The sequence below is a fragment of the Equus przewalskii genome, chromosome 25 (assembly GCF_037783145.1).
Source record: "Equus przewalskii isolate Varuska chromosome 25, EquPr2, whole genome shotgun sequence".
Taxonomy (NCBI): Eukaryota; Metazoa; Chordata; class Mammalia; order Perissodactyla; family Equidae; genus Equus; species Equus przewalskii.
Window position 1 is genome coordinate 37,713,845 of NC_091855.1, and position 27,577 is coordinate 37,741,421.

Sequence of the window (27,577 nt, forward strand, 5' to 3'; positions counted from 1 at the left end):
GAACTGAGAATCCAGAAATCAACCCTTATTTTTATAGTCAATCGATTTTTGACAAGATGCCAAGATGATTTAATGGGGGAGAGAACAGTCTTTTCAACAAATGGTATTGAGGCAACTGGCTAACCACGTGGACCCCTCTCTCATACCATACATGAAAAATAACTCACGATGGACCACATACCATAATGTAAGAGTTTAAACTATAAAACTCTTAGAAGAAAATGCAGAGTAAACCTTCATGACCTTGGGTTAGGCAAAGCCTTCTTGGATATAATAAAACACAACTGATAACAGAAAAAAATAGATAAATTAGACTGCATCAAAATTAAAAAGTTTTGTGTTTTAAAGGATACTATCAAACGTGTGAGAAGACAACATGCAGATTGAGAGAAAGTATTTGTAAATTACATCTGATGAGAGAGTTGAATCCAGAGTATATAAAGAACGCTCATAACCGAGTAATAAAAAAGAAAATAACCCAATTAAAAAATGAGCAAAGGATCTTAATAGGTATTTCTCCAAAGAAGATATAAAATTGGCCAATAAGCACATGAAAATATATAAACATCATTAGCCACCAGGGAAATGCAAGTCAAAACCACAGTGAGATACCACTTTACACCTACTAGACGGCTAGGGTCAAGACGCCAGATGAGAGCGCCAGGTGACAAAGTGTAGAGAGACTGGGTTTCTGGTACAATGCTGGTGGGAGAGTGCGGCCACTTTGGAAAAAACAGTGTGCAGCTCCTCGAAAAGTCAAAAACAAGTTGCCGTGTGACCCAACAATTCCACTCCTAGGTATACAGCCAGGAGAAATGAAAACATGACGTCCACACAAAAACTCATACGTGAATGTTTGCAGCAACGTTATTCATAAAAGCTAAGAAGTCGAAATAAACCAAATGTCCATGAATACATAAAATGTGGTATACCCATTCAGTAGAATATTAGTATAAAAAGGAGTGAAGTCCCGATACATGCTACGACATTTATGGACCTTGAAAATATTATGCTAAAGAACCCAGCCACAGAAGACCACGTATTGCATGATTCCATTTATATGAAATATCCATAACAGGCAAATCGACAGAGGCAGAAAGTAAACTAGTGATTGTCTGGAGCTGAGAGGTTTGGGGGGAATAAGGAGTAACTGCTAATGAGCATGGGTACGAGCATGCTAATGAGTATCTTTTTAGAGTAACAAAAATGTTCTAAAATTTATCATGGTGATGGTTGTACAACCCTGTGAATATACTAAAAACAATTGAATTGTACACTTCAAATGAGTGAATTATATGGTATGTCAATTATATTTTAATAAAGCTGTTATATAAAATATCTATATAAAACTTTTAAAAAGAAAATAAATATCCAATTAAAATAGCTAGAAAAGGGACAGAGGAAACCAGAAGAATACAGAAGTAAAGAACTAAAGATAAAAACAGACATCAGGGAGATAGAAAACAAACAAAGGCAATAAAATTAATAAACGAATCAGAAAGTTGGTTCTTTGGGAAATAAAATAGACAAACCTAATTTTACTAACTGGGATAAAGCACAAAAAAGGCAGAATAAGAAATGACAAGGGGCAACAATCATCCAGAATACTAAAAGTCATGAGGTTATTTTTAAATACCTATGAAAATAAAATACAAAACCTAGATGAAATGGATACTTTTCTAGGAAAATTTATTTAACCAAAATTGACCCCAGTAGAGATAGGAAGCTTAAACACACCAATTTCCACAGAAGAAACAGAAAGCTGTGGAGGTGCTCCTTCGAAAAAATTACTAGGCTCGAATGGCTCCTTAAAGGAATTCTACCAAGCTAAAAAAAAGACAGAGAATTCTAATGCAACTTACAGTATTACAGGGTATAACAAAAGTAAAGCCTCCAAATTATTTTTATAAAGTGAATATAACTTTGATGCCAAAACTTGACAAAGACTGAAAGAAAAACAAAACAAAAAGAAAATATCAGACCACTTTGACTACAATGCAAAATTTCTAAATAAAGTATTAGCAGAGAGACCCCCCCAACATGAACACAGTATCCATCACGACCATGTGGGGTTTGTTCCAGGAACGCAAGGAAGAGTCAATATCCTAATATTCATAGAGTTTAAGAAAAGTATTATATGATCATCTCCTTAGATATCAAAAAGGTATGTAACAAAATTCTACACCCATTCCAGTTAAAGATTCTAAAATAGGAATTGAAAGATACTTCTTTAACATAGTAAAAATACAGATATTTAAGCCCCAAAGCCAGGATCTTACTTAATGGGGAAACTCTAGAGGTTTTCCCTGTCAAGTTGAGAAAATACAAGAATGCCTACTACTTCCACCACTCACCGAAGCCTTGGAGGTGTCAGACAAGAGAAAGGATTACAACCCTACGAATTAGAAAGGAAGAGGTAAAAATATCTCTATTTGCAGATGCTATGGTTATATATCAGGAATACCCAAAGAATCAGTGAAAACCACTATAAATAATAATTTAGTAATATAGCAGAACATAAAGTTGACATACAGAAAACAATAGCCATTTTATACACACACATCCCCTTGAGCAATATGCTGTTAAAAGATAGAATTAACACAAAAGGGAAGGGAAGACACCATTATAACAGCAAAAAAAAAATACCTGAGAGCAGTTTCAACAACAATGTGCAAAACTTTTATAATTAGAATTGTAAAAGGTTCCTGGAAGACACAGATGTAGATTTAAATAAAAGGCAAGACAACATTCTTGCACAGGATGACCGCACATCAGAAGGACGCCAAGGGTGCAGAGGACAGGCTGACGGGGAACGTCGTGGTGGATGGTGGGCTGGCACCACCTGAGCTCCCATCTGGCACCCTCGCCACCACTGCATTGGGGAGACCTGACTCGGGGGGTTCCAGATCGGATGCAGTGAATGGTATATGGCACCACCCAGGACGTGTTCTTGCCCAAAGAACTGAACTGGAATGGAATCCAATCAAGTTTCTAAGTTGCCAGAGTACCGGAAATAGGAAGAGAAACATACTAAAGGATATTCTAGGATGCCATCAACCAAATCCAGAAAGTCTACAGGACTGCGCATCTGTTCTGTTCTAAAGAAGGAAGAGGGTGCTCGTACAGATGACTAGAGACTGGAGACGCATCAGCCACAGGCAGTCCGGGTGTCGATTTAAACCAGTGTAGAAAGACACTGAGATACGCGGGGAAACTTGAAACCAGACCAGGGATTAGATGATACTGAGGAATTACGGTTAATTTTGTGAGGTGTGATCATGGTCTTGTGGCTCTCAGGAATAAAAAGTCTTACCTGGAAAGACACATAATAAAATACTTGTGGGCGAAATTATAAAGTATTTAAAAGACTTTAGCAAAAAAACAAACCCCAGCTTTGTGTGGGGGAAAATGAAACAAGATTGGCATGGTGTTGATGACTGCTGAAGCTGCTCCGTCGGATGCCGATTTGCATTTGGGCCCCTGGCTCACCTCTTCCAGCTTCCTCAAGAATGCTGTTCCTTTCAGTGTACCCTCTCTGTGCCGCCTTGTCAGTTTGTCCCTTCCCGCTGCACAGACACACAGGCTCCATTATCTCCAACCGAAAACACTGTACTTCTCCAATTCCCTCACAACAAAGCTCAGAGCAGGGACTGTCCCTTCTCATCTCCCCTTCTCTCCTCGGCCCACCCCATAGGGCTGTGCCCCTGTCACAGCGCTGACTCCTTTCCTCACAGCGTCACCATCTGTCTCCATGTGGCTAGATCCAATGGCCACTTCTCCGTATTCAGCCTCTCCACAGCCTCGTTCTTACACTTTTGTCTCTAGCTTTCAAAGACACCACCATCTCTCCATCTGCAACCTCAGTCAGCCCCTGGCTTCAATTATCATTTATGTTTCAATGACTCCTAACTGTGTGTTTTTTAGTCCTGACCTGAGTTCTAGATCTATATTCAATCAGCAGCCTCTCAGCCCTCCTGCTGGAGGTACCACAGGCCTCTCACGCATAGTTTGGCTCCCACAGAGCTCCTGATCCGCGCCCCTGCTCACGCTCACCCCTCCCCATCTCAGCAGAACCACTGTCCGCCCCACTGTGTCAGCCAGAACCCAAGTCATTCTTGCCGTGGAAAACTGAGATTCTGCATTGCACTTAGAGTTAATTGATTAGGGGCAATTTTTATAAAACAGCATTTCTCTGAGTGAGAAGAAATCCTTTTGCTGTTTTTAGTTTCCTCAACAAATTCAGCCACACAGCACTTGTCATTTCCTCCTCCTGGGACTCTCCCCCCATCTGAGAATCCAGCTCCCTCTCGTTTGCAAAGTCCAATCTTAAAGGCCCCTCCACAGACACTGATTTCTTCACCACCCCGCCTACGTCGCCGCCACGTTACCCTGTTCTGTTTTCTCTGTAGGATTCTGCACGTTCTGAGCTGCCACTTCATCTCTTTCTAAAAGGAAAGCTGCATGAGGGCAAGGCCTTTGTTCCGTTCGCTGCTGGATCTGCAGCGCCTGGCACAGTTAACGACAGTGCTGGAAGGTTTCAGAAACAGAAGAATCTTGCACGAGAACTGCCCTAGTGCGCTCAGGCTGCTGTCCCAGAATCACACAGACTGGGTACTTAAACAACAGACATTAGCTTCTCAGTTCTGGAGGCTACTGGGAAATCCCAGACCAAGGTGCCGGCAGGTTCGGTGTCTAGCGAGGACCCTCCTCCTGGCCTGTAGACAGCGCCTTCTCTCTGTGTCCTCACATGGCGCTTCCTCAGTGTGTGCAACTGAGCTCGCCGGCTCTCTCTTTCTCTTCTAATAAGGGCACTCGCCCCACCCTCACGACCTCATCTAACCTTAATCATCTCGCAAAGGCCCCACCTCCAAACACCATCACATTGGGGGTTAGGGTGTCAACACATGAATTTTGTCAACTTTGTTCCTGGGCCTGTTCCTAAAATGAGGAAACTGGCAGATCTCTGGTGTTCCTCCTGCTCTGACCTTCTGATGCTCTGTCTCCACTGAGAGGCGTCTGTGTAGTAAGAGTTCCCACGGACCAAACGCTTGCACTGGGCAAGGCACTGGGGTTAAAATGAAGAGATACAAACCCTGACAGGCGTGGTGTCCGATGCTTATCTGTCTAGCGCCGGGTAAGACCGGGATCAGAGAACATAAAATGGGAGCAGGAGTATTTTTCTTAGATAATTCTCTTTGTAGACACTTAACCACCTGTGCGTATCATTATCCCCACATCTCTCTGTGATGAGGAAGCTGGGGACTAAAGTCACGCTTTAGTGGGGAGGACCAGCATTCCACAGAAAGGACTCCTTTCACTGGAAGGCATCCCTTTGTGACACCTGAGGTCCTGCTCAGCTGCTCAGAAGGCAGGGGCAGGGCAGCTTATCTTGAGATGGCAGGAGGGACCCGGCATAGGGTGGGCTGGGCTGTGACCACAGGTCACGGGAGGTGGGGAGGGGACTCTGGTTGGCGCTTGGGTAGTCAGGACATTTTCAGGGAGGAGGGACTCCTGCTGGCATGGGAACTCCCATGTTCAGGAGAGCCTGGTGCGTGTCAGGGCAGGGAGGAGACAGAGCTGGCAGGGACAGGGCAGTGAGGAGGGCAGGGCCAGACGGAGAGCGTCTCTAATACCAAGAATTGCTGAGAAAGACTTTGTGAGGCCACTTACTCGGCGGTTCTCAAATTATGCCTCCAAGAGCACAGGGGTTTTGAATGTTTGGATTATAAGAAAAAAAAAATTCCAGCCTTATCTCCAAAGTAAAAGAAATATACTAACTTCATGAGTATTCTTTCTCTTTCAGATTTTCTTATTCGCTGACTGCCTGTTCTTGTTTCTCTCCACTAGAATCTAGGTCAAGGATAGAAGCTGATTCAGCACGAAGTTAGATGAATTGTCTTACATTTAATCAAGCAACAGTACAAAGTGTTCACACCATATACAACTTCATAACATCCAGATGTGTGGGCATCTGTAAAAGGGAGGACCTCCAATCTCTGTCCTACAGGTGGGCAATCTAAGGGGCTACCTGCAGTGCTCGCCTGCCTGGCCTCCTGCCATGTCACGGGCCCTGGACCTGCCACCAGCAGGCACAGACTTGGGCTCCTCGCAGGCCTCCTGTGAACTGCATTGAACCTGCTGGTAAGGTGGGGCTTGTGCAGGCATGGTTGCAGGCAGGCATGGCCACATGAAACAGCCAGTCCAGGGGCTCAGAGGCCTGGCCCAGTCTCAGGCGGGTAGGCCCCATTCCCTTGCAGCCAGAGGTACACGGAGCTGAGGGAACAGAACAAGAATCAGCCCAGGTGTGCAGCACATGACACTATTTGCTGTGAGGGACAGAACAGAGAGGGAGGCCGAGAACTGTCAGACAGCTGAGAAGACCAGAGGCACAGGTATAGCTGGGGCACCTGGAGGACGCTGTACCGAGCCAGGTCCTCTGCACTGCCCATGGGCCAGGGGATGCCAGGTCCAGACAAGTCCAGCAGGCCCTGGGTGGGGCTCATCCTCTGCCTGTCCATTCCCTCCCGGATGTGGGTAGGCAGAGCAGAACACAGGGCTGGTAAAAAAGTGAACACAAGCTCGAACATCCCCACTGCAGGCCGGCAGGACGCGGGCTCAGGGAGACGGGAACCACGGGACCTGGGGCGGGAGGACAAGAGAAGACAGGTCTGAGGCAAAGGGAAGGACCTGGCGGAGGCGAGGGGCAGGGTGCAGGGAGCGGGGAGCGGAGCTGCTGGGGCCAGTCTAGACGGGAGCTGGGTGGTCAGTGCTGGCCCCAAAGCTGAGCAAGGGCCAACTGTGGACAGAGCGAGCAGCTTGGTGCCACAAGACCTGGGTTTGAAACCTGGCTCTGTGATCCGGACAAGTCATTGCACTTCTTCAAAACTCATTTTTATAAGCTATAAAATCAAGTAACACCTAGTTCAGTTGATGTGATGATCAGGCGACAGTGCCCGTCACCTTGAAGCCCTGTACGGATGGGGGCCTCTATCACTGAGGGGGCTGCCTAAAAAGGACTGGCTCCCAAGGTGGTCAAGGGGAGAGCCTGGGTCCCCAGCCCCGGGGACCCTCAGGGGCAGCACACTCAGGGTGGAGTCAGCGCTCACTGCCTTCGTGGAGAAGGGGTATGCCTTCTTTCTGACCTGGCCACACTGGACTCAAAGGTACCGGGCCCCAGGGTGCTCACCACATCACTCATTATCCGGGTCTGGCACCTGCTCGAGGAGCATGTCCTCTATGCCACTGAACTGCGGGAGAGAAGCGAGTTAGAGCCCAGGGATTCTCTTTCCGTTCCTGGCTTCTGGGCCCTCCACAGCGCGGAGCAGCAGGTGGGAACCTGTGTGGGGCTGGGGGGGGGGGGGTGGGGATTCCAGGGGCCCTGGGGAGATGAGACTGCCCTTCCTCCCACCAGCCTTCACCCCGTGACTGCCCACCAGAGAGGCCTTCCTACGGCCGAGGGAGCTTCTGTTAGAGACCTCAGAGGGTGGCCTGGTCATTCAGTTCTAAAGTCTCTCTAATCCCGTCCTTTAAAAATCTGCAGTTGTAAAGTCCTTTTTTTTTTTTTTTAGCTTTTGGTGCAGAGATGGAGGGAACAGATATACTGCAGAGGCCAGACATGGGGAAGGGGGATCCAGGATGCCCCGATGGTCCTTGGAGAAGCACACACTTGCCTCGATGTGGTACACTATGCGCCAGAAACTGGAGTCTGAGCCTCGGTACTTTCTTCCTGGGTAAAGCTGCCACATCAAAGGCAGCAGGTAAGGGCCTAGCTGGCTGGGGCGCACGGGCTCCCCCAGGGGGATATCTTCCTGGCGCATCAGTACCTGGAGGCTGCTGTCCATCTGAAAAGACGAGAAGACCAGGGCCCACCTTCAGGCCGGGGCTCCTCCAGGCACAAATAACCAGAGTCCTTCCTGCCACCCGCCCGGCCCAGCTGGCATCTGAGATGCTGGCGATCACAGTTCCCAGAAGCTCTGCTCCTTAAGCCATGCATGCTTTTCGCAGGGACTCTGGCTAGGCCAAGAGGACCAGCATCGCACATGTCCAGACACCCAGACAGGGCCACCAAAGGCCCACTTCTCCCTGACAAACTTCTAGTTGCTGGGTGTGCCATGGGACCCTGAGCTTCCTTACCTATTTCAGCTGATGGATTTTCTCCGATTTTTCTTTATTTTGTCATATCCCATTTTAAACAAGATATCTCCAGACCCCAGAATCAGGTGACAGACCACTTTTCCCCATCTCCACCACTGCCCGCTATTATCATCGCTCCCCCAGACTATCACGATAACTTCCTAAGTTGCTGCCTTGTTGGTCTTGTGCCCCACAATCAATTCTCAGCACGGCAGCCAGACTGTGCATCTAAATATCATGTCACTCCCCTGCTCGACACCCTCCAACGCCCTCCCATCGCAGGCAGAACAAACTGAAATGTTTACCACGGTCCACAGGCCCACACAGCCGGGCCCCTGCCTCCCTCATCTGTCCTTCTGTTCATCACCCCAACCCCATCCCAGCCACAGGGGCCTCCTCGCTATTTCTGGGACATGCCACACTTCCAGTAAGCTCCTGCACCTGTTGTCCTCTGTCTGGAACATTCTCCCCTAGATCTGCGCAGGGCTCACATCCTTCTTTTAGGCAGGTCTCTGCTCAATTGCATGTCTATAAAGACAAATTTCAGCAAAATCCAACACTAAGCTATAAATAAGAGGCATGCCTAAAACAGAGGTGCAGACAGGTTTCAAATAAAATCATGGGCAAAATATCACAGGCAAATGCGAATTAAGACACTCAGGGGTCCTGCCTGAAGACCCCATGCCACTCGTGACTGCCTCTCATCCACTTCCAACTCCTACATAACTGACTACCGGCCTCCATTATTTTGTTATCCTCCTCCCCCAGTTGCACGTCAGCTTTACAAGCAGAGGGGTTTTATCACAGTCGCTGCAAACCCTCACAGCCTAGAATCGTACTTGGCATGTAAACTAGGCACTCCTGTTTGTTCAATGACTATTTTTCCAAAGGGGAAATCATTTTTGCAAATTTTCTATGAAATAAATTAGATCTCACTGTTAAAAAATAATTCATATCATCCTGCAAGTTGTAAGTGGGCAAGTCCCCATTCTTGCTGTGTTAAACTCTTCCAGGTCCTTTAACCATTTTTAGTTTGCTCATTCATCTTTTTTCTTGATGATTTAAGTACATCTTTGTTGTTAGTGCCGTCTATTCCAACTGCTAGCAACAGCGGAGCGGAACCCTGCCCGGTCTTTCTGCACCCCATCCTCTCACCAGAGCTGTATCAGACAATGCTCCACTGCTGTTCACAGGGTCTTCATGGCCAGTTATTTTGGAAGTGGGTGACCAGGTCCTTCTTCCTAGTCTGTCTAGTCTGGAAGCTCTGCTGAAACCTGTCTACCGTGGGGGACCCTGCTGGTATTGAAATCCCAGTGGTGTAGCTTTTAGCATCACAGCAACACACAGCCACCACAGTATGATGACAACCAACGGACAGGTGGTGTGGTCCCCTGACTGGGAACCGAATCCCAGCAGAGGCAGTGAGGGCACCGAATCTTAACCACTAGACCACCAGGGCTCAGGAAGTAAATCTTTACAAATTAAGAGTACTAGTCCTTTGAGTTACGTGGGACAAATTCTGCCCCACAATTTGCTAGTGGGTTATGTTTTGTGCAGAATTTACAATGATCATGTGAAAACTCTGCTTTGTGGTTTCAGTGTCATGTTGAAGAAGATATTCCCCAAGCAGAGATTTAAAAATAGATATTCACTTAAATTTTCTTCAAATACTTGACTTAAAAAAAAGTAAATATTTAACTTGATTTTTATTTCAAAAATTTAAATTCCAATAAAGATGTAAATATAGATGGTGGTTAAGAACCTGGAATCCCAAGCCCATAACCTACTAGCGGTTCCAGTTTGGACAAATTGACATTTTTATGCCTCAGTTTCCTCATCTGTAAAATGGGGACACAGTCACTACTCAATAACTTTTTGCTGTTTGCTATTATATCACATAACTGTTTTAATATTATATATTTTAATTTTGCTTTTATACTTTCTTCTATTTATATATGGAAAGAGTTTCAACATTTTTCTCCTAAGTTTCTTGGAGGAAATCCATGCTCTGATGGAAAGTACTTGTAAGAGAGTTATATTTCTATTAAAAAGTTAACATTAACTAAAGCTCCATCTTAAGGCATTACACATGAAACGTCAACATTTATTCAATCCTGGCTTTTATCCTACTGTATTGTTTGTGAAGTTTGTTTCTTCCACAGCATAGAGGAGGTATGAAATATCTCAACCTCTGGGACAGTGGTTCCCAAACCTGGCCGATCATAAGCTGTTTGAGGGTCCTTTTAAAGCACAGATTTCTGAGGCTCACCTAAGGAGGTTCTGATAATCGACCACATGTATGCATCATTACAGATGTTCTTGCCATTTTATGGATTAGGACCCTAAAACCCAGAAAAGTCCTATTTTACTCAAGATCATATTCACACACTCCAGAGGCAATGGGTGCCCATCCTCCGGCCCGCATGCCTGTGTGCTTTTCCCACCCACCTTCCTGCCGACCTGGAGAACTCCTACTCATCCTTCAGAGCCCAGCTCAAAGTGGTTTCACCTGGAGCCCCCTGACCACCCTGGGCGGATCAGGCCTTGTGAGCCTCGCTGCCACCACCCTCACCCTGCCGCCTCTGAGAGGCTCCTCAAGGGCCTTGCACGGCCTGGGGCGTCTCTGGCTCCCCTGGCTGGACCAGGGATGGTGATGCCCATGCTGCCCGCCCAGCCTGGCCCCAAAGCGGCCGTACCTCGATGGTTATGGGCAGCCAAGTGCGCTGGTTCTCGTCCACATACACGGCCTTTTCCCAGATCCACAGGCGGTCCGGGTGAAAGGCAGTGTGCGCCCTGAAGAACGGGAGCTCGCCCATGGCGCCCCGGGCGTCTAGGGAGCGGGAGCCGCAGCCTCTCTAGGCCTCTCGCTGCTGAGCGGGATGCAGGGCGCGGAAGACCTATAGCGGGAGCGCGGCCGGGCGCCCCCAATCGGCGGGGCGGGAGGCGGGCGGGCCGCCAGGTGGGAGGCGCGAGGGGGCGGGGCGCGAGGCCGGAGGGGCGGGGCGCGAGGCACGTGGGGCGACCAGCAGATTCCGGAGCTGGCTCGGGACCCAGGCCTGACTTGTGCCCTGGGACCCTGGCAGCGTCTAAGAGCACAGAGCCAGCCCAACAAGCCTAGGACCTGAAGGGCCTCAGCCAGCCAGCCTCGCCCTCCGCCCCCCACTGCCCACTGCTGGGGAGTTACCCTGGTCTGTAGCTTGGTCCTTTCCTCTGTCGGGAGGCACCTTCTCTTCCCTTGGTGCCCGGACCCCACTGTTCTGAGTCAGCTGGTCAAGCCACACCCCAAACTGGGACTCTGAGCCTCTGCTTGGAACTCACAGCTGACGCCAGGCAACCCAGAGCCAGGGCCCCCTCCACATCTTCTGGGATGAGAAGAGACCGGTGCAAGCCTGAACTAGGCCTGGACTTTCCCAGGTTCACAGCATCACCTTCAGCCTGTGGGTTTGGGTGTCAGAATCAGTTTCCTTGGCAAAGTGCAACTCTTGAAGCCCCCTCCCCCTCCCACACCCAAGACGTGCGTTTCCCACGGCTTTGATGATGCTGTGGTCATCTAATAGCTATTGTGAAACTTGGTGGTGAAGAAACGTGGGTTTTTCCCTTTATAGGCTTTGAATTCATTAGTGAAAACATCGTTCAAAAGGAATACTTAAAAAGAAGCTCCTCTCTCGACCCCAAGATCAATGGATTTGAAGTCCCTGGGTTATATGATCAAACCTCCTCTCTGTAAATTACAGGAAATAAGGAAAACAATCTCACTTCATTTTGGAGTAACACATGCCCATTAAGGCAATTAAGAAAATAAAAGACAATGAGAAGCTTGTAAATGAGCTTCAGCCCCATTGCTCCAACATCACCACAGTTTGGTGCCTCACCTTCCGGCTCTTTCCCATCTCTCTCTGACTAGGCACTAAGAAAATAACCTGTGATCTTTTGAAACGTCATGAAAGTGAAAATGAGCTTCACACCTGATCCCCTGACAGCAAAGGTATGTATCTGCTGCTCTGCCTATCCAGACAGCCTAATTCCCAGGAAGATGCCGAGGTGGCCTGTAGTAATAGAGATATAAGAGGATTTACCAGGAACACAAAACAGAAGACAAGAGCCAAGTAAAGTTGGGAGTGGAGGGAGGGGACAGGAGCCCAGCAAACCTGTCTCCCAGGGCAGCCCCTCGTGGCGTTAGTATTTGATATTCAGACTTGTGGCTTTTCAGGCTCATTTCCCTGTGGATGGTTCTTAATTCCAGACCCAGATAGCCAATGGGAGCACGCTAATCTGGTAATCTGGTAATATGCTCTGTTGGAGAAGTCTCAACCCAGTCCTGAGCTTTGAGGTCAAAAATGATTAACAAGTCCACTTAAGCAGTGCTGCCGGGTTGGCCTCTTGTGGCAAGTGAAGGGGGCACCCAGGAGCCAGTGTAGCCAACTCACCCAGCCACATAGATGGCTCCAGGACCCAGAATGCCGCTAGGTCTGTCGGTTTCATTAGTACTTGTTTTACTTTTCTAAGTGGCACAAAGAAACAAATAACGGAGCAGGAATCAGACCCATTTGGCCGACTTTGCCTCTGAATGTTCTGGGAATATGATCCCCGCTACTTTGAAAGAACAATATGTTGCTTCAGTTTCACACAAGGGTGTCTTAATATTGAGCAAGAGTATACATCATTCTTTGTAGGATTCAGAAAATCCTTTGAGAAGGGGTTCCAAAACATGAGAAGTGAAATAAGGATGACTGAGGAGTTCATTGGGCAGCTTCTGTGGAGGCCTTGAGCCTCCCTTATGGAAATTCCAGAAGAGGGAAAACAATAGCTGCCCTGTGGCCTCAGAGACACGCGGCCTCTCCAGCATGTTATCTGCCCCATCTTAGGGCACTGAGGCCAGTCAGTCCAGCTTTAGAGTTGTGTATTTGTTTCTGACTCTTTGTTAGTCTGCAAGCTCCCTGAAGATAATCAAGTAGATGTGTCACGTAGAAAGTAACAAAAAGGGATTATTTTAACTCTTTTTTTAAAGAATCCTTGACTGATGCTTTCACCTCCTGACTTGGATCCAATTTTGACTTAACCGTTCTCGCCTGTGATATTTGCCATCCTTTGCCATCTCGGCCTTGTTGGTGTGCTTTTGTATGAATGGGCCAAACTCCATGGTCTCTAAACCCATTTATAACTCAACAGTCTCTGATCCCCTGATACAGTCACCTAGTGAGAGAAGAGAACAATTACAGCGTGCTACAATGAAGGTCAGGATGACATTGGTACCAGGATTTGGTACCAATGGATGGAGATGGATAAACTCATGACGTTAGTTCAGGAAAGCCTATGGTTTTGAGCAGAATGATTCTGGACATTAGGGACCCCAGTGGAATTCATTCTTCAGGAATGAGGAAGCCATCCTTCTTGTTTGGGTTCCAAAGAAGGGGCTTGAGGGTGAGTCATAGCCATCAGTATGAACTACAGCCTTGCTGCCCTAAATGTGTTTCCTGGACCAGCTATATTAGCATCACCTGGAGCTCATGAGAACTGCAAAATCTGGAGCCCTCCCCAGACCTCCTGAGTCAGAATCTGCATTGTAATGAGATCCCCAGGGGGTTTGTGGACATGTTAAGCATTGGTCTACAGGGGGAGGATCGGGAGGGAGAGATGGTAGGTGTCTGCCTCATTCCACCAGTTCCCTGTAGGTTTCTCTAACTATGACACAAGAGTTGGACATGTGTTTCTGTATCATTTCCTTCTAGGCTATTTTATTTTCTGTCAAAATCACTTCTAACATATAAAGCATTTTCCTCTTAAAAGAAAATCCTGGTACCAATGTCATCCTGACCTTCATTGTAGCACGCTGTAAAGAGCCTATGTAGGGCTATGCACGCATCCAGGCCTCCGGGCCCTGCAGTGAATACCCCAAACCTCTAAGTTAGTGGATCACAACTCTGGCTGCTAATTGGAATCACCTAGGAAGCTTTTATAGCCTATGTGTGTCTGGACCCCACCCCAGACCAGTTAGACCAGAATCTCTGAGACTGAAGCTTGAGCATCACTTTTTTTCCTTTAAAAGGCTTCTCAGGTGACTTAATGTGTAGAGAAACTTGAAAACTACTTCTCTGAGATTTGAGTTACCGTTTTTGAGGTGTAAACAAGATTTATAAAACCAAATAACCGTGAAAATGTTAAAGCTATTCTTTGTACCACCAATTCTCATTGTGAGCCTCCCCTGGAGCCCGCACTTTACTTCCTTCTCTGTGTTCTCCTTTTAACTTGCTGCTTCCCATCTTTTGCGTGCAGGGAACCCTAATGCCAAGATTATTAGGATTGAGAGGGTCTGAGAGCTCACCCATGTGTAAAACACAGAAACTCTGCTACATAGATGTTAAGGCATCGTGCTAGTTACCTAGAGTGGTTTTTTAAAGTTATTCCTGGGTCTGGGCTGTATTTTACATAATTAAGGCTAATGAGCAAGTGAGCTCAGGCTAGAAGGGATGGTATAGCCTTTACCCATAAGGGAGGAAATTTTATCTCTAGATGAACGGAGAATGTGGGACAAGAATATTCTAAGTAAAACTCAGGGACTGATAATGACTTTGTCCACTGCATGGCTACTCACTCTCTCTTTAAACTTCACAGAGTTTTCTTTAAGTTTTAAGTGTGGCTCAGACTTTAACATATATATGGCGATCTTGTTAAAATGGGATTCTAATTTTGAAGGATGCGGTGGAGATTCCAAATTTCTAGCAAGTTCAAGGTGAGGCTGAGGCTGATGGTCTGTGAACGAACTTGAGTAGCCAGGCCCTAGACTAAAGCAACACACACACACAACACAAATGCAAAAGGAAAACGCACCCATAACCCCTATTCAAAACGCGCCCAATAGTTGATGCCGACGAGCGGCTGGAGTCAGCAGCATGTAGCAGAATTGCAACAGACCCTGTGAGCTAGAAATGGGGTTCCCATTTGCCCAGAGGCAAGTGAAAGTTTACCTGAATCTGTTTCAGAAACATTTCTCAATCCTGGGCTTTTCCACCCTTTGGGTATCACCGACAGTGTTACTGGTCCTGCGAATTGGCTCGGTTCTTCTTGTTCCACCCTCAATTCTTCTTAATTTAATTTGATTGTATTGTATTTCCCCTCAGGAAAATATTTCATATATCTCTTTATTCCTCCTAGGAAATTAGCTCATAATCTTTATGCTTCTAACATATATAAGCTGAGATAAATATGTTAACGACAGACTGCTTTTAGCTTTCACACTGAAAATGTCCTCTGTATCATTCACACAAGATCTCTTGACCTAGCTTTTCAATTTTAAGGATATTTTAAATAGAATTCTAGTCACTTAACATGGTATGGGACTTATTTTTATATAGGAGGTTTATAAATATAATATGCTATACACTAATATGTAACTTTTCTATAGCCAGCCCTGGTGGTCTAGTGGTTAAATTCTGTGCTGTCACTACCCCAATCTGGGTTGGTTTCCCCATCTGTCGGTTGTCATACTGTGATGGATGCATGTTTCTGTGATGCTGAAAGCTATGCCACCTGCATTTCAATACCAGCAGGGTTCCCCATGGTGGACAGGTTTCAGTGGAGCTTCCAGACTAGACAGACTAGGAAGAAAGACCTGGCTACCCACTTCCGGAAAAATTGCCCCTGAAAACCCTGTGAATAGCAGCAGAGCATTGTCTGACACAGCCCCAGAAGGCCAGAGAATGGAGCAAAAAGACAGGGCAGGGTTCCGCTCTGCTGTCCACAAGGTTGTTAGGATTCAGAATCTACTCTGCAGCACTAACAGCAACAAAATTTTCTATGCTAGGTCAGAATCTAGTTGTATCTTAATTTTTCCAAATATTTAGCCAATCTCCCAAACACTACTGAATAATTTATCCTTCCACACAAGATTTCTGACACTACCATTATTAAATACCAAGTTCCCTTGTAAAAATGGGTCTGTTTCTGGGCTCTATTCTATCCCATTTGTTTGTTACCACGTTTTAAAAAAAAAATTATGAACGTGAATCTGAAATACTTGGTAGGGTAGGTCCTCTCTTTTTGTTGTTTTTCAAAATTGTTCTTTTGCATTTCTATATTTTTTTCTTAATGCTTTTGGAATTTTTATTGGCATTTCATTGACTTTGTACAGTTGAGGAAAACCTCATATTCTTTAATAAAATTTTGGAATATCTCTCATAAACGTGTTGCATATTTTGTTTAACTTCTAGATATTTTATAGGTTTGTTGTTTTTGTGAATGGTATTTTTAATGCTAATTTCTGACGTAAAGGAATGCTATTGAATTTTGGTGTTGACTTTGCGCTTAGCGTCCTTGCTCAACTCTCATATTAATTTTAATAGTTGGTTTATCTGCAAATGATAGTTTTTCCCTCTTCCTTTCCAATCTTATACTTTCTTATGTCTCTCTCTCCTTCTCTCTCTCTCTCTCTCTTTCTCTCAGTCTCTAGCTCTGTCTTTCTGTCTCACTGACTTTTGGTGTTTGTCAAAATACGTTAAATAGGGGTGAGTGGTGGCGGGCATTCCTGTCTTATTCCTGTCTGATAAGAATGCCTCTGAGGTTTAATCAGTCAGCATGATGTTAGCTGTAAGTTTTGATAGATATGCTTTATCAGTTAAAGAATGTCCTACCATTCCTAGTTCTTCAGCTTTTTTTTTTTTATTGGGTATATATGTGTTGATTTTTGGGGGTGCCTCTTCTGCGTCTGTTGAAATGATCTACAGTCGTGGTGACGCGGGGACTACAGGCTGCCCCCCCCAGCGCTCATTTCCCTGTTCTTCCTTGCTGCAGAGCCCTCCTTTGCCGGGGGCTCTACGTCTAACCTCTTCATGGAACTGGGAGTGAGGGGACCCTATCCCCAGCTCAAGGGTGAATCCTTCTTTCTCTAAGGCAGCTCTTGGTTTGGGGTGGCCACATGCCTCAGTTCTGGCCCATGAGACATAAGTTGGTTTTTCTTTAGATCTAGAAAGTTCTCAGCTTTTATTTCTTCAAATATTGTCTTTTCTGATTCTCTTAATTGTCTGTTTGAGATTCTTATGAAATCCCATATTTCTGCATTCATCCTCCATGCCTCAGCTTATTTTCATTCTTCTCTGTCTTTAGCTGAGACATCCTAGGATGCTTCCTTAGACTGATTTTCAGATCAGTAATTTACTCTTTACTAGTATCCATTATGCAGTTTAGCTTATCTACTGAGTTTTTCATTTCAGGAATTATATATCTATTTCCATAATTTTTTGTGGGGTGTAGGCAAGTGAAGAGCACAATTTTAAAACTATTGGAAGAAAAATATAAGAATATTTCTATGACCTTGGGGAAGGAATATATATTTTAAAACTAAGACGCAAGACCCACAAACAAAAATGGAAAAGAATGATGAACTGAAATATTTGTTTAGAAAAACACAATAAATGGTTTAAAAGACAAACAACATACTCTTTTTCTTCCTCTCTCTGTCTGTCCTCAACCTCCAGATATTTTGCAAAGATATTTTAAAACTGACTCAGGGTTTATAAAGAGGAATGGTGAAAAAAAATTTCAGTGAAAGGAGAAAGAGCTGTGCAGCATGCTTACAAAGAAGGACCATCCAAATGAGGGGGGAGTCCATGCCCAGAGATGCTCACATACAGTGGGAGGAGGAAGTGGGAGTGGCCACCAACCAAAGGATTAACTAGAATTTTACAGAAGGGACATTTGGTCCAGCTGGCCTGAGGAGCTCACCACCAATTTCCAACCTACCACCCCAGCTGAAGGGAAAGATGATATCTGTCTCCTGGGGGAATGTTACTCAGGTTAGGAGTTGGGGCAGCCCCCTGGAGGGACAGTAAGGAGGGAGGAACAGAGAGTCCATAAATAAGTGGGAGAACCCCACCCACTGGAAACACAGCCATTTATCTCCCTAGAAAAGAGGAGAAGTAAGCCCAATAGGAGTTCTGCCCCTCCCCCAGCTAGCTTGCCAAAGCCAAGACAGCTGAACTCTTACGAGGAAGCACAGCTTCCTAAATGAACTCACAGAAAGGAGTCACAGGTGAGTGGATGAACACCCACACCGGGAGAGGCAACCAACAGAAGAACTCACACCTGAGGGAGCAGAGCCGTCAGAGCAGCCAGAACAGGCATTTAAAACAAGCATGATTGGTGTGCCTAGAGAAAGTAAGGTAGTGCTTTATGGCAATGAGACAAGGATAAGTGGTTATTAAAGAGAATCATATCCTGGAGATGCAGTACTGTAGGGGTCCAAGCACAGGCTCTGGAATCAGGTTGCCTGGATTCACATCCCATCAGATACTTACTAGGCCTGCAATCTTGGGTGAGTCACTTACCTTCTCTGTGCCTCGAGTTTGCTGTTTGTAAGATAGGGATAATAATAACACATCTACTTCACAGAGTTTTTATGAGGAATAAATAGCTAATATTTGTAAAATGTTTAGAATAGCACTTGACATATAGGAAGTACTCAATGAATGTTTGCTCTTATTATCTTGGAAACAAAAATACAATTATTGAAATAAAAAACTCACTACGTATGTTGAAGAGCAGAACGGACAAAACTGAAGCCTGGCAGATTGGCTGGGACTCTTCCTGAATGCACTGGCAGTGGCTAGAAATGTGGAAAGTATGAAGTCAAGAGACATAGAGGATAACGGTACACATTCCAAGATGTGGAATAAGAATTCCAGAAGCAGAGAAATGAGAATAAAAAGGAGGCAATATTTGAATAAATACTTAAGAAATTCCCAGAACTAAAAAAGATTGATGCCATCAGAATAGAATAAATAGGGGAAAAGATATCTAAACACACTGTAACACAATATCAAGGATAGACGTTTTTTAAAGTCTCTGTAAACAAGAAAAAAGAAAACAGATCAGAGAATTCAATGGACATAGATTTCTCACTGACAACACTGGCTGCAGTACAAAAGTACTGTCCATGATGTGTTTGACCTAGAATTACATATCCAGCTAAACTATCATTCAAATGTGAGCATGGAATGAGCAACCCTCATTCCCCAGGCCCTATATGGCACAGAGTCAGCTCTTTAGCAAGAAGGGGAAAAAGTCCAGAAGAAATAAATGAGACACAAGGAACAAAAGAGGGTGAAAAAAACCCAAACTACTCTATTGTCTAAAAACAGTTTTAATTTTTTTTCTTAAAATATGGACATAAAATTCCAGGTAATGTCAACATGGAGAGGAGATGTGGGTCAAAAGATGGAAGAAATCTAAGTAAATTCTAAGGTTCTTTTCTTTAAGGGGAGAATAAATAAACTGATGAACTTTAGATTGTGTCATAAAACAATATGTTTAAATGTGTAGGTAAGTTTAGGGGAACCAACAGAGGTTAAAAACAGTGTATGGAGCTCTCCATTTTTGGCAAGATACGATGAAGTGGATAGTCTGAACAACCTTTCAGCTGAAAACAAGGAAAATTCTAGATAGAATATGTCTTTCAAATCTTTTTAAATGCATTGCTGAGCTAACAAGAAAGTAATAAATCAGAGGCCAGAGCCAGTGAAACTCAAAGAGGTAAGGGACCACCCAAGCAGTTTTCATGCTGGGGACACATGCTGAAGCCTGGTGATCTTGAGCTTCCAATTTTTGCTTTTGGACATTTCTTAGACATCAGCACACTTTACAGATATTTATTTACCCTTACTTCTTACATCTTTTTCTCCTTCCTAGTTTCGCTTCTTAGTGGAGTGATTTCTCTAAGAGCGCTTTTAAAGAAGTCCTTTGGATGGTAAACTTTCAAAGGATGTGCTGTCCACGAGGTAACTGCTATTCACGTGTGGTTATCGAGCCCTTGAAGTGTGGCTAGTCTGTTGAGATATGCTGTGATGTAAAGTACACAGCGGATTTCAGACTTAATACACACACACGCACATACACACACACACACACAAAGAAGGTAGTCCTACCATTTTCCCCAAATACTCCAGCTTCCCTCGCTGCACTTTGTTAATTTTTGCATTTAATCTTTGTCGACAAAAAAGTCATGAATATCTTAGGACTCTCTGTATGTGATGTGCAAGCTGATGGATACTGAGCAGGGCCTGAGAGGCCCCATAAGAGCAGAAACCTGAGCTGTAGTATGTAGACAGTAAATTATCCAAAGACAGAAAGGAGAGCTAGTCACTGACTTGAGTTCTGAGAAATCTTCTGGATAATTGAAGCTGCTGCTCCAGTGAGCCCTGGGCAAGAGTGATGTCACAGCACCTATCCATAAAGGAGGACATTATTTTGACATTTAGTAAGAACATGGAGTCAGGATAGTTAGAAAGGAACTTGGGTATTAACCATAGCTTGACTGCCTTGTGAGTACTAAGGGCTTATTTCTCACCTACCTTTTGATTTTGACTCTTCATTTTTCACTCTGTCTCTCCTCTTTCACATGTGTTTCCACTCAGTCAACCATTCCACCCATTGCAAACAAAAGAACAAACAAACTGAAAAACGGTCCTTCAATCCAGCAAAGCACCATTTGATCAAGTCAGAAAAACTTCCTTTCAAGTCATAGGAAAATGATCCATCAAATCAGCTGTTTCTTTGATTAATTCAGAGAAAGTAGCCCAAATAGTCACCAAGAAGGAATATCAAGGGCTCCTGGGACTTGCTTGACTCCATTCAGGGCCTGGGATGAATAATGAAAGGGGTAAGTGTGGGGCTAGGATGGTGTGATGGTTAATTTTTTATGTCAAGTTGACTGGGACAAAGCATGCCCAGATAGCTGGTTAAACATCATTTCTGGGTGTGTCTATAAGGGTCTTTCCTGAAGAGATTAGCATTTGAATTGGTGAACTGAGTAAAGATGGCCCTCCCCATGTGGGCAGGCATCATCCAGTTTCCTGAGGGCCTGAATGGAACAAAAAGATGGAGGAAGGTCCACTCTCTACATGACAGCTTGAGCTGGGACATCGATCTTGTCCTGCCCTTGGCGCTCCCGGTCTCAGGTCTTCAGAGCTGGACTGGAATCTATACCATTGGCTCTCTGGCTCTCAGACCTTTGAACTAAACCTCTGTCTTTCCTGGGTATCCAGCTTACAGACTGCAGATCAGCCTCCATAATCATGCAAGTCAATTCCTGATAATAAATCTCTTAATATATATAACTGTATCAATCGATTGATCAATCAGTAGATGGATAGATATTTCCTATTGGTTCTTTTTCTTTGGAGAATGCTGACTAATACAGATGCAATATTGGAGGGTAGAGGTAGGATGCAGGAGTTCAACACGGAGGTACACCTGGGCAGGAGGCATTCTGGGATCCAGAAACAGAGACCTGCAAGGATGGAAGGAAGCAGGGACCAGGCCAGATGTCTCTAGTGCATGGGGCCACCGGTGGTGCACTGAATAGTTGAAGAAGTACTAGCCCTATGCAAATCACTCCACAATGAAATAGAGCTGTGTAAGATTAGCCAAGATTATGCTATATTTATATACATAGATTTTAAGCACGTTATTATTAAAGAGTACAACCACAGAGAAGGCTTCCTGGAAGGTTCATTAACTTTGGCAAAGTGGAACAAAAATAGAAAAGCTATTTACATTGCTGGGAAATGAATCAGAGATTGCAACCCGAAGTTCAAAGCTAGGCGTCAGGGTCCTGGAATTGTCTGCAAAATTTTGTTTATGTGGAAATATATGACTTTTTTCTAGGCAGAGGATCCAAGACTCTAAAATTTAAGAACTACCAATCATATGATTTGTTTTCTTGATAACTACAGTTTTCCTCTCCTTTAGGACAACCTAAAAATATCATTTTTGGGGGAAAAACATCTCTCCCTCCAGAGTATGACATCTGTCCTTGAGTTCATAAAGAGAGTAGACTAAATATAAATAAACTTTCTCTTACCGACTCTATTAGGTAAAGTGATGGGGCATATTATGCTTTGGAAATGTCCAAGGGAGTCTTAACACTTAACTACTATGGGCCAATCATCCCCCTAACAGTTGAAGACTGCGCTTCCCCACTCCTATGCCCTTTTAGTTATATTGAGGCCACTATGTTCTGATGGCCTCTATGTATCTTCATTCTTCTAATCTATTGTCTAATTTTACGTGACGTTATCCGGATGAGGGCCTGAGGATGGCGCAGGCTGCATAACTATCATTTGTCTTAAAGCTTAGTGGGCTCACTAAGATCTTTTTCATTTCCTGGTTTATGTGTGTGCCAAAAAGTCTGACCACTATATTCGTCCGGACATTGCTATCTTTCGTTAAAACTAAGCAAAGCAGCTGTGGCCATAACTTGTGGAGACTGGAATGTATTTCTGGGATATCAGGTCAAAGACTTGCTGTGTTTCCCTCATTCTGATTTACAGCCCTCTCCTGTTGGTTTTATCTCGTCCCGGGTTTCTGAGTGCTGCTGGAGAAGGTCAAGCATCTTTCTGATTTTTGTACATTCATCATGTCTGATCCCAGCACAGCACACTCGGCAGCCCTTCTGATTTATTGTATGACTCATGTTGGAGATTTCCGACTTGCTCTTTTTCTAACTCCCCACCAGAATGTGAGCTCCGTAATGCCAGAGACTTGGTCTTGTTTCCTCGTATCCTGAGCACCTTGGAGAGCCTGGCACACAGGGGGCACTCACGAAATAGTTGAATCAGCAAACTGATGTCCAGAAGAATCCTTATACTGGGAAGTGGCTAACGGGCATTCTCCTGTCAACTGTTAGGCTGCTCAGAACGGGGGGTGGGGCAGCACAAGGAGCCGCCAAACTCTTCTCTAAATGCTCCTTCAAGAACATTGGTAAATTGGATTTTGTGAAATTAAGAACGTCTCTTCATCAAAGAGAGTAAAAATCCACTATGTTTGCAACACATAGAACTGACAAAGTGCTCAAATCCAGAATATGTAAAGAATTCTAATACATTAATAGAAGAATGGGCAAGGATTTGCTGAGATGCTTCACAAAAGAGGATATCCAAATGACTAATAAGCATGTGATGAGGTGCTGGACCTCCTTATTCATAAGGGAAATGTAAATGAGACCACAGTGACATCCTACTCACGACAATGGCTAAAATGGAACACATCCCAATCCTCTCTCCTGCTGTTGTTTGCTTACGAATGTCTTCCCAATCCTGCTGTCATGAAGACTTTTAGTTATATGTGATTCAGAAATATTAAAGTTTTGGTTTTTTAACCTTTAGGTTTTAAATATGCCTGGGATCCTTTTTGGGGGGTTATGCAAAGTAAAAATAAAACCCAATTTTTTTCACTCCAATTTTCCTAATCCCATTGAGCAGGTGGCGCAGACCTCACCCTCTACCCTATGACACACTTCTGTCATATGCCAAGTTACTATGGCTGTGGGTGTGGGCTATTGATCATGTTCCATTTTTCTGTTTGTCTTTTCCTGCATCAATACCACACTGTCTTATTTACTATATTTTTATAATTTTTTATATAAAATGTACCTTTTCTTTATATCTTATTTATACTTTCCTATTGCCTTCTGGAAAAAAATTCTTTAGCTTAGAAGCCAAAGTCTCTTGTAATCTGGCTTTTAACCTCCTCCTCTGCTCTCCACCTCACACTCTTCGCTCCAACCAAAGCGACATCTACTTAGAGTGGTCAAAATGTGTGGTGTGGGCAAAGACGTATGGGAATTAAAGAATGGATACTGAATATGGTGAAGTTTATTGTTCTAGAAATAAGCAGTGACTTTTTAAAAAGTGCACTCTTAACAATCTGGAATTAAATGTCCAAACAATAACAATACAATCCTGGGGCAGGAGGTTAGGAACCGATTAAGTGTATCATTGCTAAAGTTCTTGTCTTGGTTGGAGGGGAGTGGTGGATAAAAGACACAGATATTAATAAGCTTTAAAAGAGATTAGGGAAAATTAAGGAAATACAAAGGAATTAACAGCCAGCTGTGGTGGTCTACCGGTTAGGATTCGGTGCTCTCACCACAGCAGCCTGGGTTCATTTCCCAGCCAGGGAACCACACCACCCATCTGTCGGTTGTCACACTGTGCTGGCTGTGTGTTGCTGTGATGCTGAAGGCTATGCCCTCTGTATTTCAAATACAAGCAGGATCACCCATAGTGGAGAGGTTTCAGTGGAGCTTCAACACTAAGACAGACTAAGAAGAAGGACCTGGCCACTCACTTCTGAAAAAATTGGCCATGAAAACCCTATGAATAGCAGTGGAGCATCATCTGATACAGCACGGGAAGGTGAGAGGATGGCACAAAAAGACCGGGCAGGGTTTCCAGTCTTCTGTCCACAGGGTCGCCAAGAATGGGAATGGACTCAATGGCACTAATAACAAAAGGATATAATAAATCAGAAGTAACCAAAATAAAGCATAATAAATGGAAGAAACCCTACAAAATCTCAGGAATTCAAGGTTAGTTTAACACTCAAAAATCAATCAATGTAATTTTCTATATTAACTGACTAAAAAATGAAATTGCGTATGATCATCTCAGTAGATGCAGGAAAAGCTTTTGACAAAAGCTAACATTCATTCCTGATAAAAGTCTCAGGGAGCTAGGAATAAAAGGGAACTCACCCAATTTGATAAAGGGTAATCTGTGAAAACCTACAGCTAACATACTTCACAGTAAAATAGTGAATGCTTTCTCTCTAAGACCAGGAACAAGGCATGAATGTCTGCTCCCACGAATTCTATTCAAAATTGTGCTGGAGGTTCCAGCCAGTGCAGTCCATTTAGAAAAAGATGTAAAATATATTAGATTGGAAAGGAAAAAGGAAAACTGTCTTTATTTACAGTTGACATGATTGCCTATGTAGAAAATCTGATGAAATCTATTTTTAAAAAGCTACTGGAAGTAATAAGAAATTTTAGAAAGGTTGCAGAATATAAGATCAACACACAAAAATCAATTGTATTTCTAAAGATTACCAACAAACAATCAAGGATTTAAAAAATATCATTTAGAATAGCATGAGATGACTGTGGAGAAATCTAACAAAAGATGTGTAAGAACTGTACACTGAATACTACAAAACATAGCCAAGAGAAATTAAAGAAGGCCTAAATTAATGGAGAGAAATAGAATGCTTATGTGTCAGAAGACTCAATATTGTTAAGGTGGCAGTTCCCCCTAAATTGATTTACTGATTCAATTCCATTTCCATCAAAAATCTGGAAGACATTTTGCTTTTTGCTGAGGAAGATGCGCCCTGAGCTAACGTCTGTTGCCAAGCTTCCTCTATTTTGTATGTGAGTCACTGCCACAGCATGGCCACTGACAGGCGAGTGGTGTAGGTCCACGCTCAGGAACCGAACTCAGGCTGCTGAAGCAGAGCTCACCAAACTTAATCACTAGGCTGCTGGGGCTGGCCCATGGAAGCCTTATTTTTTTAATTGATGAGCTGGTTCTAAACCTCAGATGGAAATGTAAAGGACCTAGAATAGCCAAAAAACTTCGAAAAAAGGCGAAGTTGGAAGAAGAACATCACTTGACTTCAAGATTGATAAAGCTACAGTAATCACAATAGTGTGATGGTGGGGTATTGGCATAGAGATAGACAAACAGATCCATGGAGCAGAATAGACAGTTCAGGAACACACCCACACATGTATGGTCAATTGATTTTTGAGAAAGTTGCAAAGGCAATTCTGAGGAAAAAAAGATTATGTTTTCAACAAATGGTGCTGGAAAAATTGCATATTTGGACTACGGGCTTTGGAATCAGATGGTCCAGCATTTGGCTTGGGCTCTGTCACACACAGGAAACTGTGTGACCTTTAGCAAACTGCTTCATTTTGCTGAGACTCAGTTGCCTTATCTTTCAATTGGAGATATTTATACCTATCTCATAGGGCTGGTGTGGGAATTAAGATGTGTCAACCTGTGAGCCCAGTGCCAAGACCCCCTTCAGGAATTACAGCCCATTGGAGAAATAAGACACGTGCTTTGAAAAGTTAAGCAAACATCTCCCTGGATATAAAACCAATATACAAAAAGTTCAATGGTATTTCTATGTGCAAGCAACAGATAGAAAATGAAAGTTAAAGGATACTATAAAATAGCATAAAAATCATATGTAGGAATAGAACAAAATATGTGCAAGTTCTTATGTTGAAATCTGCCAAACATTACAGAAAAAAATGAAGGAAAACCTAAATAAATGGAATGACGCAATGTATCAAGGATTGAAACACTGAATAGAATAAGACGGCGTTCAAAGCAATCCCATCAAAATCCTAGCAAGTTTTTTGGGGCAGAAATTGACAAGCTGGTTTTAAAATTCACGTGGAACCCCAAAGACCAGGAGTAGCCAAGGCCATCTTGAAGAAGAGCAAAGCTGGGACTACCAGATAGAAAGCTCCAATAATTTAGACAGTGTGGTAGATTTAAGGATAGAAAAATTCCAGAATGGAATAGCACAGAGAGTCCAGAAACTGACCCACGAAACAGATGCTGCGAACAGTGGGGAGAGGAAGGTGTTCCAAACCGGTGGCGCTGGGGGAAGTGGATGTGCACAGGAGCCAGAGTGAATCTGAATCCTTACCTCACACGACATTCAAAACTATTTCCAGATGGATTGCAGATTTAAATGGGAAAGATAAAGCAATAAAGCTTTTAAAGGAAAACAGAACGGAACATCTTTGTGACCCTAAAGTAGCAGGTTTCTTAAGTAGAACATAAAATCACTAATCATAAAGGAAAAGTAATAAATGTGGACTCTATTAAAATTGAAGAAATCTATTCATCATGGTACACTATTTAAAAAGTGAAAAGGCAGCTCACAAAGTGGGAGAAGATATTTTTAGTACATTTATCTGACAAAGAGCTCTTATACGGCACATATAAAGAACTTCTACAAATCAATATGAAAAAGAGGCAGCGCAATAGATAAATGGGTAAAATACTTGAAGAGGGACTTCACTAAAGAGGTTATCCGAATGCCAATAGACATATGAAAATAAGCTCAACTTCATTAGGCATCAAGGAAATGCAAGTTAAAACCAATATTAGGCACTACTATATACTTGCCAGAAGGGATAAAAGGAAAAAGAAAATACCAAGGGCTGGCAAGGTTGTGAACAACTGCATCTTTATACTCTGTTAGTAGAAGTATAAATTCATACAATTTGGAAAACCATTTGACAATTTCTACTAATACTGAAAACGTGTGTATCTCATGACCCAACAATTGTCATTCCTAGGTGTGTACCCAACAGAAATGTGTACGTATGTCCACTAGAAGTTGTGGACTAGAATGTTCGTTGCAGCACTATCCAAAACAGGCTCAAACTGGAAACCATGGAAAAGCCCACCAATGGCTGAATGGTATTCATTCCATTGTGGTATATTCACACCATGGAATACAGCTTGGCAATGAGAATGAATAAGCTCCAGCTAGGCACGACATAATGGATGACTCTCACAACCACAGGGTTGAGGGAAATAAATCAGCCGTGGGTGAACTCACAGACATTATGTGGGCAGACGTAGAA

The 27,577-nt window shown here is 43.8% G+C and overlaps 1 protein-coding gene across 1 annotated transcript; it reads right to left on the reverse strand.

The window, feature by feature from the left end:
• Positions 1-5,884: 5,884 nt before the first annotated feature.
• Positions 5,885-11,071, reverse strand: TCL1A (TCL1 family AKT coactivator A). The gene is made up of 4 exons (XM_070593458.1): positions 10,830-11,071; positions 7,671-7,841; positions 7,187-7,247; positions 5,885-6,639 (listed from the first exon to the last, which is right to left on the reverse strand). The coding sequence occupies exons 1-3, from the start codon at positions 10,947-10,949 to the stop codon at positions 7,191-7,193; spliced, it is 348 nt and encodes a 115-aa protein (XP_070449559.1). The 5' UTR covers positions 10,950-11,071; the 3' UTR covers positions 5,885-6,639; positions 7,187-7,190.
• Positions 11,072-27,577: the final 16,506 nt, after the last annotated feature.